Source organism: Paramisgurnus dabryanus, chromosome 14 (genome assembly GCF_030506205.2).
Source record: "Paramisgurnus dabryanus chromosome 14, PD_genome_1.1, whole genome shotgun sequence".
In the NCBI taxonomy this organism is placed as follows: Eukaryota; Metazoa; Chordata; class Actinopteri; order Cypriniformes; family Cobitidae; genus Paramisgurnus; species Paramisgurnus dabryanus.
Window position 1 is genome coordinate 22,379,075 of NC_133350.1, and position 14,990 is coordinate 22,394,064.

Sequence of the window (14,990 nt, forward strand, 5' to 3'; positions counted from 1 at the left end):
ATCAGCACCATCTCGCATCCCCCAGTTTGGGAAGCGCTGGTCTATGTTGTGTAAATGTAGACTAAGGGTTTGAAACTACACTAGGATGAGTAAATAACCTAATTATTTTGAGTCAACTATTTCTTGAAAATAATCAATAGAAGTGATATTTGACATTATGCATTTCATTCTGGAGCCACATATGATATGATACACAAGTTTCAAACAAAAAGACTAGTACACAATGTAGGCTTTATGCTTCTTTTATTGATAAAGAATAAATGAAGTCACCTTTAATAGTAGTCCGAGAAATAACAAAATCAGCCCTCTCCAAACAAATCTGCATTTATCAAAGCGCTTATGTCAATCCCCTTAACAGAAAAAGAAATGAAATTTGCTTTACACATGAGTAAATGTTTGTTGACATAAGTGCAGAGACTACAACAGGCACAACCAATTCAAGACAAACAATTATTAGTGACACAAATCACAAAGAACAACAATGCAATATTTACACATAAATAAAGACTGAGAGAAGAGTTACAGGATTTCCATGAACTACATATAAAGGTGATTCTGGAGAATAAATACGCCAAACTACGCACAAGACTCTTTTTGCATTTTAGGAAACCGACACCCCTCCCAAAATCAACATTTAAAATCACTTCTAAAAAGTAAGCAAAAGTTCAAGGTCGTGTTTTACACCATGGCAGCTCTGTATGCATTTGCTACTTAAATTTAAAGTACAGATGTCTATAGCTTTATAAAAGCTGGAAACTAGATTAGTTTAAATAAGGGCCTAACTTATAAAACATTGAAGAAATACTCTGAGTGGTTAATAATTGAATGAAAAAAGTCTACCTCTTTAATAAAAAGTCAGTTATTAATGTATCTTTATCTGTTCATTAAATGTGCTCAGACACTGACATCCTTCATTCGGTGAGTTGCACGGGAGAGGGGAGGCAGACACGGTACCATTGTGAAGAAGGTCATTTCTAATACTGTAGTGAACGGAAAATAAGGTCACTTAAATGTTTAAAACAAGTGGGTTGAGGATCGACTGAAGGTGTGGTACTTCCTCTCGAAAGCAGAGGACAGGTTGATCATGGATGGGGAATGCATCGCCTGCAAAAACAGAGAAAATATTGAGAAGAAAGAAAAGCTTTATGGTTATTACTGGTTTAAACTGTATCATGACCAGTGATGGGCAGTAACTTGTTACTGTAATAATATTACTTTCCCTGCTAACTGGTAGTGTAACTAATGGCTAAAAATATTTGTAAGAATAGTACTTTCAACGTCACCAGATAGCTCCTTTTCATTCTGCCAACATGTTAGGTTGGTATTTATGAAGAGTTTGCTTCCAAAACACCATAAACATCATTTTAGTATATAATCAGTATGGTATCAGGTCAGTATTAACAAGTAAATTCTTCATTTTACGCAAAATGCGATATCCGCCGTGTTATTCTGTCATCTTTTCTCCTTTTTTCTTAAAACGCGATAAACGCCAGTCTTCCTTCTCTGCAGAATGCAATAAATCCACTTTACCAATCACAGCGCACCATTCAACACATTGTAAACAATGGCGGCGCGTCGAATGCACACGGAATCATAGTTTTCTTCATCTACTTTCTACTTCGTGATCAACAAACAAACAAAAACAAAATAATACGTTCGATGGCATTGATAAACCTGTGGTGGTTTTCTGAGGCGGGTAAGAAATGTAAGCCATCAAATTCGAATAATTTATGTGAGAGACACTTGGGCGAAGAAAAAGTGCCGGCTGTTGCTTGTTCTCACACGACAGCATCAAGCTTCTGTCATGCTAACACATTGACCCCAGGGGATCATATGAAAAACTTTCCATTATTTTACTCTAAGTCAACGAAAACGAGCACGACAAAAACATTTTACAGCTGATCGCTGTCAAAAACGTTCAGCGGCGACGTCCCAAGGATAACAGCAGCAATGACAGTGTTCTTAATATGACAAAGTAAGAGTTTTGATTAATGCCATTAATGTTTATTTTTTAATTAGGGCTGAACGATACATCGAATTTTCATCGTCATCGCGATATGAACTCACGCGATGAACACATCGCAACAGACAGCCTTGGCACGATGAATGAAGGGAAAACGGTAAGCGCATGTAATAACGTTTGATCTATCACGTTTAGTCCTGAAGACATGGTTTGCGCGTTCATGCTATTAGGCCAATCAGGGGAACCCCAAGTCAGCTACGCTCAGATTGATTTGTGAGGTGTCAATTGTGACGCTGTGCCTGTTAGCAAAAACTATGGCGGAGGAAGGAGAGAAGAGTGAGGAAAATGTGTTGTCAGACAAAGACCTTGTGGTGAAAAGGAACAGCACTTCAGCTATATCATGGAATTATTTTGGAGAGATGACGCCGCAAACACAGGTACTGTGGAAGCGGTGATTCACATGTTGCGTCTATTGCGTGCTCAAGTTCATCATTTCAAATGTAGTTGCGCAGTATGTGCGCTCTGGAAGCGCCACGTCGCGACTCGCACGCGGTGCGACGCGCTCGTTTTTTACAGGCTGTACAAAAACATTGTAACTTTTCAGAATGACACAAGTGCAGCGTGCAGGTCATGTCTCAATAACCTACGTGTCTAGCGTTTTCCACGCGTTTTTAGGTGCGACATGTGAATGGCCCCTAAAACATGAAAAAATATAAAATATTTATCGCAACTTACATCGTCATTGCAACATTAAACAATGTCACCACACATCACAACTTTTTCTCACATCGTGCAGCCCTATTTTTAATCGGTGTATACAACTAGTCAACTAAATTAATATAACATGGCAAAGATGAATGCACATTTATATATTGATTCAATAGATTTATAGCATTTTGAAAAAAAAACCTGCATTTTGCGGTAAAAATAATCAGTTTTTATAATAAATCTTTCTTTAAAATCAAATGTTAAATTTGAATTTTTTTTGTTATTATAACCTAAAGATGCTATGTGAAAGTTTGAAACAGAAAATTGATTTTCATCTCACTTTCTTGGTATAGAAAACACATTTTTACCGAAATTAGTTAAAATGGATTTATTGCGTTTTGGAACCAAACTCTTCATATATTACACTTTTTAAATGGATTCACAGACACATTTTTGTGGGTTTATTTGAAAAGTAATGTAAATAGTTTTGTAACGAATTACTGTTGGCTGTGTCGAATAGGTAAATTAACTATCCCTTTATGGGGCGGCAGTGGCTCAGTGGTTCATGTAGGTTGTCTACAAACCGGAAGGTTGGTGGTTCGATCCCCGGCTCCACTGGACCAAGTGTCGAGGTGTCCTTGAGCAAGGCACCTAACCCCAGCTGCTCCCGACGAGCTGGATGGCGCCTTGCATGGCTGACACTGCCGTCGGTGTATGAATGTGTGAGTGAATGGGTGAATGTGAGGCAACATGTACAGCGCTTTGGATGGCCATAGGTCTGTTAAAAGCGCTATATAAATGCAGTCCATTTACCATTTACCATTTACCTTTTTAAAGGAGTAACTAGTAATGATTAATATATCTTTCTAATATATATTTCTTGAGTAACTAGCCCAACACTGATCATGACATCTATATCATCATACCGCCCAGTCCTCCTGGAGTTCACAGAATTGCAGCTCAATTTCAGATTAGGCATCAAATCCTGTGTTTCATTTAAACATTTTTAAGTCTTTTGAAGATGTTTTATATGCTAGTTTGAAGTCTTTTCACAAAAGCCAGAGTTTAGCAGGTTTCTGTGCAACTATATTCCAGAGGTGAAAAATCCAAAGAGAGAAAATCCATGTTAATGATATTGGCTTTACAAGCTCATGCGGGTAAGAATGCACAGTCAACCTTAGTTAAGCCTTTACCCTTTACAACCACCACCAGCACCTACACACAGAGGATGATACTGTATTCATCCCTCGAAACAGACATGGTGAGAGTGATTAAGAGGTTAGCAAACCACAAACCCCATTTATTCTGCGCCCCGCTACAGCTTCTCTGTCACAAACCCAAGCATAATCTTATTACTTGGCATTGCTTAATATGAATTAAGGTGGCCTTACGTTGCCATGGAGGGTTTTGAATCAATAAGCAGCCAATAGCAAATAAAACTAAAAAAGACAATTTGATGAATTGCGTATTTATGGCATAAACTAAACATTAAAACTATGCGCCGTGCCATACACACACGTGTACAGATGCCATTTTACGGGATCAAATTAAAAGGGAAGAGATTATATCACCGTCATCAGCTACTTTACAGCTTTCACGCTCGTAGATCATGTCATCCTGATCTCGTAAGAGTATCACAGTAAAAATACAAGATTGATGGAAAACACCACACCTTTCACCTAAGGCGTCAGAGAACCAATTACGTCTTTATTTGAGAACCCACATCTTCATTATATCCAGAATTGTGGAACTATAAAACCACCTGAGATCGGATCACCTAACACCATCTGTCACACATCACCGTTTGTAAATAATCCGAGGTCTGTGTTAAAAAGAAAGTTCACCCCAATCTAAAAAAAAAAAACGTAAATATCTTACAAAAACTGTCCAGCTCCAAATAACAAAAACGAAAGACAACTACTATAAACGTAAACAAAGAAAAAAATGTTTTTTTTGGGGGGGGGGGTGAAATTTCATTTTACCAAAGCCTCTGATCAGAAACGAGTGCCACCATAGCCCAGCCGTGAGAAAGTGAGTTAGTCTGACACCATCCCCAGGTGAGAGTTAGTAAGTCAGAGAGGCAGAACTGCAGTGCTCACTTTTAAGGGTCCTAGAGGAGGGTCTCCCTCCGCGGGGACCCGGGGAGCCTGTGTCGCGGCTGTGGAGGTGCCAGCATCTCTCTGCACTGTCGCCCAGGCTGAGCTATGGGCTCGGGCGCTGGCAGCGAGAGGATGGAGGGTCTTGGCTGGGTCTCGGGAGGTGCCGGTTCACAAGCCCTCTCCGGACTACAGGGTGTACGAACGCACATGGGGACTCTGGGCCGTGGGGCATGATCCAGAGAGTTTGACCGCTGAACCACTGCACTTTTAATAGAGCCAGTCAGACTGAATGTAGAGGCAGAACGAGACATCTACACTCAAATGGATAGAGAGAGAGAAAGAGAGAGAGAGAAAAAGAGAGAGAGAGAGAGAGAGAGAGCGCATTAACCTCATCCCCTGCTGTCCGTTCATCAAGCAGCAAAGTGCTTCAGCCTCACGATCACTCACTTTGAAATTGAAATCGGAAGTGAAAAATTTGAGTGTGATCTGGTTGCAGAAGCAGGGATTTCTCAAATATTTAGCAGTGCATGAATCACCTTAATGAAAAGGTATAAAAATATCCCTTTTCAAATAGAGCAAAGCCAGAGCGACATCTATGATGCTATAGGAGCTGCAGAACGGGTGCATGAGTCAAGTTATTTCTGCATTTATCTAAATAAATGGCATGAAAAGTATTTTAAATGTATATTGAAACTATTATTGCAGGACGAGAGATTAAACAAGCGATGTGACTGCATGATTGATGTGTTTTTGTAAATGTCACTTCACTGTAATTCTACAGAAAATAACTGAAGACAATTCACATTGATTAAATAAGAAACAGTCTGGATACTGAAATCGACTGGCTTATAAAGAATAAAAAAATTGCATGAGGAGCTCAGATGCAAAAGCCACTAAATGCCACCTCAGTCAAAAATGAGATAATGGTGTTAACCCAATGCTCTTGGTACGTATTATACGCTCATCAAATACTTCCACTTCAAATCTGCTTAATCCCGGCCCCACGCCAATCAGAAGTACCACTTTCAGAATCGATTAGGAGTCCAATAAAAATGCAATCGAACGTACTTAACGGTTTTTGCATTTGAGCTCTTCATATGTGCCTCTAAATGCCTCTCTCTTCATCTCGCAATAACTACAGCTGTCAATAGATATTAGTAGTCGACTGATATATTGCCAAGGCCAATATTTTGACTTTTTTATCGGCATTAGACGATAAATCTTTCCGTTTGGCAGATAGATTCTCTAGTTGGGTCACGTTAGCGGATTAGCGTCGAGTTCCAAGATAAACACTCCAGCCCATGCAGCGACCCACAGACCGGTTGGCACATGTCACCAAAGCACTGCAAAAGCAACCCGAAAGCGAACTGTTTCATATGCTTTTAAATCACCCTGAGCTACACGCCGACCAGCACATGCGGTGTCGCACGAAGTCATAAGATGGTAAGATAACTAATCATCATTCAGTTTTACACGTGATATTGTGTGTAACACTCTGCGTCCGGGATGCAGCAAAAGTCTCACTCAAACGTGAGGTGTCACATCTGCAGCCCAGCGGTAACTACAACTGGTGACAACAAACTGAAACAAATCCCCTTGCACTCAAAAACCAGCGTCACTCGAAGCCCAGAAAGAAAGCTGTGCGTGCGTGTGTGTGAGGAGGACAAGTATGGAGCCAGAATGATCTCAATAATAATAATAATAATTCACGCAAAAAACACAATGCACACACGCATAGCCAAATTCACACGCATGAAACATAATTCACGTGCACAAAGTATATATATACACAAAAAACGATTCACATGCACAAAATGAAAAAAACATTTTAATAAAATACATTTCACAAACAAAAAACACAATTCGCAAATGTACAAATGACTTTCCTGGCAGCGAGCTTCTCCAACGTGGGTCACTCCAACGTGGGTCACTCGTACTCATTAGCCAATCATATATATATATATATATATATAGATATATATATAGATATATATATATATATAGATAGATAGATAGATAGATAGATATAGTGCACGTGAATTAGGTTTCATGCATTTAAATTTGGCTACGCGTGTGCACATCGTGTTTTTGCATGAATTATTACTGAGATCATTCTGTCTCCATATACAAGACATGGTTCTGTTTTGATGCTACATGCCTCTATCCAAGCAAATATAAAACTTACCCTATGCATTTGTCGTGTGTTTTTATATTGTTTTTACAAAGACAAATCAGAAGAACTTTTTTGGTCTAATAATATATTTTATAACTTTAAGTGAAACAACCTCTTACTGAGTAAAGTAACTTGATGCAATTTATATTTGTTAATATTAAGGAACTAGAGTAATTATTTAACCTCATTACTTTTTTTATTAAGTGAATATTGCAATATATGCAAAATAAATGTTTATTTAGTTTCACTAATTGTTTGTATGTTTCTTAGTTATTATAATTATACATTTTAAATAGCAGCCATTTCTTTATTAATATGGGCATCGGCCATCAAAAAACTCATATCAGTCGACCTCTAATAAATGTGTCAACTATTAATACTGGTCTCCAATTATAAACAGAAGATGTAAATGCCATAAAATTACACACAGCAGGCTAAGAGCAGAAAAGATGCATTGAAATCCACCTGTAATTTTGTATCAACCAAATGTATGACGAGAATGCTTCAGTTTTAATCTTTTTATTACCCCCTTACTGGAGAGATTCAGAAATTTCGCACAAAATGTAACCGATATGCAAAGCAAGTGACCCCAAAAATTAATTTTGCCTGTCATGACTACAGCTGGTTAAAAACATTTACATGGAGCAGATATAACGCTTACATAACACTTGCTGCTTTATCATGCCATGGATGGTTCATGGGTGAAAATAAGACTTCAGGAGTTTCGATAAAATTCAGGATAAAAGGTCTTGTGTTTAGATCTGAACATAAAACAGGGTGGATACTTAAAAAAGAGAGAGATAGAGGGAGGGGTAGAGAGACACTTACCGCCAGTGTGGAGCTGCTTCCCATTCGCCCCATGTGACCGCCATCAAGGCCTGGACTCTTCTCATCCGGTGTACCATTGGCCAAAAATGCTCTCTGAAGCACACGCTTAGGGGTCTTGGTGAAGGAGAAAGCCCGAGTGACCTTAAAAACAAACTCAATCTATGACACATTGTATTCTTGTCCAGCATGAAATCCAATTTCAAATTTTACAGAAAACATTGTGTTCAGATCTAAAAAGAAACTACTTCATGATGTCATTCTGAAGCACTGCGGGCAACAAGCCGAGAAGAATTTGCATGCCTGACGTATCCAATTTAGCACGTTTGCAGATCTTCTCCTACCTTCTTTGACGTCTTTTTGATAGCCCTGGATGCTCGGCTCAGCGTGCTGTCCATGTCCTTTGTGCTCACTTGGACGGATTCAGGTTCGGTGTACTGAATTAGATCTTCCTGTTTGAGACAGAAAATTTAATAAATACACGGCGATACTGCCGGCCTGTCAAAATGCAAAGAGGAGCACTGCTCTCCGGCCTTCCAAACAGCTGGGGCTTCTTGATATTCAGAGGAGCATTGAGCCAATGTGGATGTGCGTCTCTGTGAACGACGTGTGCATACGTCGCCACCTCATGGATGGTCCACTAACTACAGCTTGGGCCAAAACACATTTAGCTGCAGGGTTCAGTTCTTCTTGTTTAATTATAAAGGGAAATACATACATCTGTCTGCCCTGGCCAATTACATGCGCCGGTTTGGCAGGGCCGGGCCGTAACGGCGCATCTGTGAGAGTGACCTGCGGTTCTGCGGCGTAAAGATAAAGACGTCTGCGTCTGAAGTGTAAAGTTCAAGTACAATTCCTTTCCTAATTACATTAATCTGCCTTCCCGTTTAAACCACACAGGACCCGCTAATAGGATTAGCCAACAGCAAAAGGCCCACACAAACCTAATTTATAGCCACAATAAAAAGAAAGGCAAGCCAATAAAATAAATAATTGTGTTCAGTTTCAGACCTAAGGGGGATGATCTGAGGAGGAACTGACTATGTTTCGGTGCATGTATGTGTGTGTCCGCTCACCGCGTCAGCTCGACAAATCGTATTGGCCACTTGACGACAAAGTGTCTTGAGCCAGGCAGATTTGAGGGTGTCTTCAGCTGTTAGTTGGAAGCTGAATAACAAGTTTTCCTGTTCTGTAGGAGGACGAACCACCAGGGCGAAGGCGTTTTGACAGTCTGAGAGGAGAAACATGGACAACAATCACACATAAACAAAATGTTCCTGTAAATCAACTTTGTGATTGTTACGCCCGAATACAGGGATATGGATCAAATGTGACCCTGTGTCAAATCCAGGCTTAAATCTTATAGAGGTGGGTTTCCCGGACAGGGCTTATCCTAGTCCCAGACTAAAATGCTTGTTTGGGCTGCCTTAATTTGGAAACATCTTGCGCTGATATTTCTTAAAGGCGAGGTGCATGATCTCTGAAAGCCAATGTTAATATTTGAAATCACCTAAACAAACATAGAATCTGGACCTTCTTTTGATAGACCCGCCCCACATATACGCAACCCAGGCAATGATGTTGGTTAGTAGACATGCCCCTTACTGATGATTGTCTACAATGAGTTTTGGTACTCGGCCGGACTCTCTTTTCCAGTGTTTTTCAAAATTCATGCATCCTGCCTTTAACATATATCATTGCCATGTATGCGTGTAAAAACTGTCCCAATATATCCAAGGCCTAATCTTGGATTAATCTAAACCTTGTCCGAGAAACCGCCCCATAATCTAATTATGAGAAGTTTGACAAGATGCATAAAATAAAACATGCAAGAGTGCCCTAGGTGGGATGCACAATGCCAAGTGGTCCCATTGCTCTCACCCTCTGAGTCCTGGATGTCAAGGACTCTCCTGATTTGAGACAGCGGCATCAGGGTTATGTGTTTGAGCTGGGCGGGTGGGCGCGTCTGCCCCAACGGACTGCGGAACGTGGTTATCACCTTGTGCCGCTTCCTGGCAATCTGAATACAAAAAAACACATGCAAGTTCCAGTCATAATGCAGAAATGTAACCAATCATATCAACACACTTGATCAATGTGTGCATTGTGTGAAACCGAACTTGACAGTTACATGTCTGAAACTGTCGAATGTATCATCTATTTACATATATATCTACGTGAGTGGAGGTGGGGAATAATTAAACACATGTATAGATGTATGCTATGTATGCTAAATGAGACGAGGTTATATCTGTTTTTAAAGCATGAGGAAATGACTGTGACAGGTAAAACTGTTATATATGCCATTATGATGCTCAAAGATGAGTTTTAAGAGATAAAATTATTGACTACAGGGAGACTTTAAAGCAGAACAGTGGGAAGTCCCTGGGTGCGTAGAAGAGATGAAATGTGTAACGCAGAGACGATACAGCATATGCATACAGAGGACCTTGCAAAATGAATAATTGATCACACCGAGGCTTTCCTTTCCCTGGATTCATTACTAAGCCATTTCCAGCAGTGGACAAAGAAGATCACAGCCGTGTGGCGGCACATACACGAGTAAACCTTTCCAAAAGAGCTTAAACGCATCCCTTCGCTAATTGGGGAAACAGACCAGAGTCAAATCGGCAAGCGCAGATTGTGCATGCAGAAATTGTTTTAAAATAATAATTATTCTTTAACAGTACCATCGCCTATGAACTGAACAGTTTGAGGGACTAAAAGGAAGGCATTTGAGGTAAGGAAGTTAAAGCTAAATGTATTTAAAGGTGACATAGAATGATTGAACGGGGTATTTATCCTTGTTCTGTGATGTGACATGTAGACAAAAAAATGTTTTTGTTTGGGTCTGTAATGCCTTAGAAGCTTCCTAAAAACCTCTCTCAGATAGCTCTATTAGGGTGGGGGATTTTAAACAAGTGGTTTTGCACCTATTTGGCTCCCCCTACTGGCTTAACTTGCAATCTTATTACTGACTGGCTGACTTTGCTGCCACACAAAAAATTTAGCCAATTATTTTAAAGTGGAGGAGCGGTGAGATGCATGTGATGTCATAAGCATCAGTTTTTCAGATTGGGCTGTTTTCTGGCTGACATGAGGAATTTCTATGAGACTGAGATGTTTAGCATGTCTAGCACTTTTTGTATGTTTGTGAATGTGGGTAGACCATTATTCAACAAAGACAAGGTTAAAATGGTTTTTCATTCTCTGTCCCCTTTAAAAAAAACTCTGCCAATGTCCGAATACCATACAATTATTGGGGGGCTACACACTATATTCTCCTGTAGGTGCATCAGCGCCCACTGTACACAGACCCTCGTATACGCATAAAAGTTTGGTGGAACTTAGCAATTAAATGACAGCTAAACCTTCAAAAAGCATTGTTTTTCAGAAGTATAAGCTTTGCTTTCAAAAATGAAACTTCTCATTAGTACACGTGTCATTTTCAACAAAAGCTTTGATTTAATAAAATGTCCAAGCATTCATTACATTTTCCCAATAACATTAATACATTTTGGCCTGGTTTCACAGACAAGGCTTAACAAAAGCCCAGACTAGGCATACGTTAAGATTTTTAAGCATCTTTTATATGCATGCCTTAAAATATGCCATTGATTTGTCTCAAGATACACACCCAGTGATGTCCTTTTCTAAGAACTGATGTGTTTTAGTCTAGGACTAGCCTTAAAGGGGACATTTCACAAGACTTTTTTAAGATGTAAAATAAATCTTTGTTGTCCCCAGAGTACATATGTAAATTTTAGCTCAAAATACCCCACAGATAATTTATTACAACATGTTCAAATTGACACTTTGTAGGTGCGAACAAAAACGTGCCATTTTGGGGTGTGTCCTATAAAATGCAAATGAGTTGATGAAATGCAAACACTGATTGCCATGATGGTGGTTTGTTGAAATTGAAACTCAATCGTGCTGTCAATTATTTTTCATCTTTGCACTAAATGGCAGTGCTGTGGTTGGATATTTCAGATTAAGGGGCGGTATAATTATATTAAAATCCCCTTCTGACATCACAAGGGGAGACAAATTTCTATTATCAAATTTTCACATGCTTGCAGACCAAAACTAAGTTACTGGGTTTTTCTTTTTCACATTTCCTAGGTTGATACAAGCACTGGGGACCCAATTATAGCACTTAAACATGGTATGTGTCCCCTTTAAGCCCTGTCAGTGAAACCGGGTGGTAAAGCTTATTTAACACAAGTTAGATTTAAGGACTAAATTCTTCTCTTGAGGTGATTTTTCTTTCCTTTAAACCCAATAGATCATTTTTAAGAACAGACACGATAAAGATGATGTAATATACCCAGCTATAAAGCATAAATATTTTCAAAACATCCGTAATAAAAGAGCTTTACCTCCAGACAGTCATTAAAGAGAAACAGTGTAACATGTTCTCCTTTGTCACATGGTTTATCTCCCAATGCGATGGTCTCTACCCTGTGAACCAGACTGCGGTGTGACGACAACAGATTGGCCTGCAACACACACACACACAGATCAATTTCTACCCTCACAAGTTGACTGTATATGAATTTCGGACAGGTGAGGGGTCAGTCAAGTGTAATCTCACTCGGCCATTTATAAAGTCTCTAACAGACTGCTGTATTTTCAGTCTCTGAGTCTGAAAGACGCATTCGGATAAGACCTCAAAGTGATGTCTTGGATCATGTTGTTTAGTTCATCACGTCAGGCACTGACATGGAAACATCACGGTCATTAATATGCTTATGTTTCGTAACATCATAAACGTGAACTTTTATAGCTTAATATTTATTTCTCCTGCTCTGTAAGCGCCTGGCCTCCACATAGTTTAATTGTATGGAGAAGATTGTTAAACCGCAGGAGAGTGAATAAGTAATACGTAAATAAATAAAGATTTTATGTGTTTGGGGTGAACTGTTCCTGTTACAGAGATAGTGAAATTTAACTTACAGGGCAGCCGTCCACTTCATAAACGACATCGAAGATCTGCTTCTGGCCTTCTGTTTTCCTCTTGTCCTCATTTATGTGGCTGTGAAGATTTTAAGAGAGATCACTAAAGAAACTCCAGACTAAACAGACTGTACTGTAGGCTTTTATCACAGGACTCACGTCATCACTTCCTTTAGAGACTCGATGGCTTTTTCTAGTGTGACTTTATCAGGGTTGTCATCTGCCGTGTGTTTCTTAATATCTAAAAAGAACAAAATCCATTCTGAATCTTATCTTCTCATGCCAGGGGTCACGCATAAAATCATTCAAATCAACAAGATAAAACAAGTGTACATGACATTACACTTCACATTAAAGTTGACACAGATTCGGTTTTAGATTTTAAACATTTTAGTATGAACAGACGTCAAATTCGACAAACATGCTATGTATGCTTAAGGCCTAAATATAATAATTCACACAAAACTGTATTTTAAAGTCTGTATAAAGTTCGATATTAAAGGAACACTCCACTTTTTTGAAAAATATGCTCATTTTCCAGCTCCCCTAGAGTACAACATTAGATTTTAACCATTTTGGAATCCATTCAGCTGATCTCCAGGTCTGGCGGTACCATTTTAGCATACATAGCATAATCTATTGAATCTTATTAGACCATTAGCATAGCATTTCAGGGAATGTGATTGGTCGAGCCTGGTCAAGTTCGGGAAAAAAAAATAGCGGCCAAGAAAGCAGGTAGACCGCAAATAAGGGTAAATAAGGTTACATTTTTACTTTTTACAACTTTTGATTGCATTTCTAGTGACAAATTAGTATTGCAGTTTTCAAATATGGGATTGGTCATCAAAAAGTCGCTCTTTTTTTTAATATTTCGAACAGAATTTCATTATGCTGCCTATGAAGGCTGTCTGAATGCTTTTCCCAGAACTACCTTCATGGTGCCCAAGTCAATGAAACATAAAGCAGCGAGGCAACAATTTAGTTTTCAGACGCAGCCTATGCTTCATTCAACGATGTAAATGTGTTTGTGTGTTACCATTGAGCAGGAGAGCTACACTCGGCAGTCTCTGCACAGGACGGATCAAAAGCTCGACAAGGGTCTGCCGGCCACATTCGGGTTTAGACTGGTTAATCTGTCAACAAAATATAACACACAAACAAAGACTGAACACAAGCATCCACACAACAGAAGCTGTAGATGTGCACACAGTGCCTGTATACAAGATAACTTTACACACTATTTATTACAAAATTCACTCTGGAAAGCCCATACTTAGATTCAGCCTAAACTAACAGATCATCCACTTACAGGCATTGTATCCATTGTCATAAATGTCATAAATAACAAATATACTGTGAAAATTGAAAGCCTGACAAAATTTGTACAGAACCAAGAACATTCTTTAAAAAGAAATAATCCTCCTGACGGATATGTGGCTACCTCACTGATCTAAAATCGGTAAAACTCACTACTAAAAACAGATGACGGTACCTTCAGGAACGCATGAAACCTTGGCTTCAGCCTCTCACATTTCACTATGGTCTCTTTGCTCATCTCAAAGAAGTTGACAAATGGCGGGTAAGCCTTCACTAGATCTTTAGACTGAGAGTTAAAGAAAAAAAAAGAGAGATCACAAAGCTGCCATTGACTGTGATACGAGCTCAGAGCTGGAGGAGTCGAGTTCAAAGCTTCATCACACTCACATATTTCAGGATAATGTCTCCAACGCTCCGCTCTTCTGACCAGTTCATCACCAACCGCTCCAGATCCGCCTGTCAAAGTACATTCATCAGCGAAACGCATTCAACCCGGTCATTGTTCAGCCTTTACTGAACGTTCAGGAGAGGTTATTGCTCACCTTTATTCTGGTGTGCACTTCATAGATGTCAGGAATACTGCCAAAGATCGTCTTGATCTCCTCCTGAGCCAGGATCGGGCCGCCCACCTGTCCCTCTTTCTCCAGCGGGTATTTGAAGAGCTGAAAGAAGAGGTGAACAAAAGAAAGTGGCTTGCTGAGCTTGGACGGACACAAGAGACACTCTAATGGAGTGGGTTTTGACCAAAGAGGTCCAAAATTTCACAGCATGTCCCTACAGGGCCAAAAACATTTTGTGCAGATCTCAGATTAGTCATCACATCACTTTCATAACTTCATATTAATGCAATCAAATGCTATCAAATCTAGTCAAAATGGTCCTTGTAAAAATGTAAATACTTCAAAATAATCTGTTTACAAAATTTTATCATTTGCATTGCAAGAAT

At 39.4% G+C, this 14,990-nt stretch overlaps 1 protein-coding gene across 6 annotated transcripts in view; it reads right to left on the reverse strand.

The window, feature by feature from the left end:
• Window positions 1-232: 232 nt before the first annotated feature.
• The window catches only part of ect2 (epithelial cell transforming 2), a 32,971-nt gene continuing 18,213 nt past the window's right edge, over window positions 233-14,990 (reverse strand). For 4 of the 6 annotated variants that reach the window (XM_065241565.1, XM_065241567.1, XM_065241564.1 and 1 more), the window contains 13 exons: window positions 14,587-14,706; window positions 14,432-14,500; window positions 14,220-14,330; window positions 13,764-13,860; window positions 12,887-12,968; window positions 12,728-12,806; window positions 12,151-12,270; window positions 9,650-9,788; window positions 8,845-8,999; window positions 8,113-8,220; window positions 7,772-7,912; window positions 4,771-5,081; window positions 233-1,104 (listed from right to left, as the gene is read on the reverse strand). In XM_065241565.1, coding sequence (XP_065097637.1) covers window positions 4,782-5,081; window positions 7,772-7,912; window positions 8,113-8,220; window positions 8,845-8,999; window positions 9,650-9,788; window positions 12,151-12,270; window positions 12,728-12,806; window positions 12,887-12,968; window positions 13,764-13,860; window positions 14,220-14,330; window positions 14,432-14,500; window positions 14,587-14,706 — 1,521 coding nt within the window. In that variant the 3' untranslated portion in view covers window positions 233-1,104; window positions 4,771-4,781. The remainder of the gene's footprint in view (window positions 1,105-4,770; window positions 5,082-7,771; window positions 7,913-8,112; window positions 8,221-8,844; window positions 9,000-9,649; window positions 9,789-12,150; window positions 12,271-12,727; window positions 12,807-12,886; window positions 12,969-13,763; window positions 13,861-14,219; window positions 14,331-14,431; window positions 14,501-14,586; window positions 14,707-14,990) is intronic. The other 2 variants (XM_065241569.1, XM_065241568.1) reach the window with 1 other exon arrangement.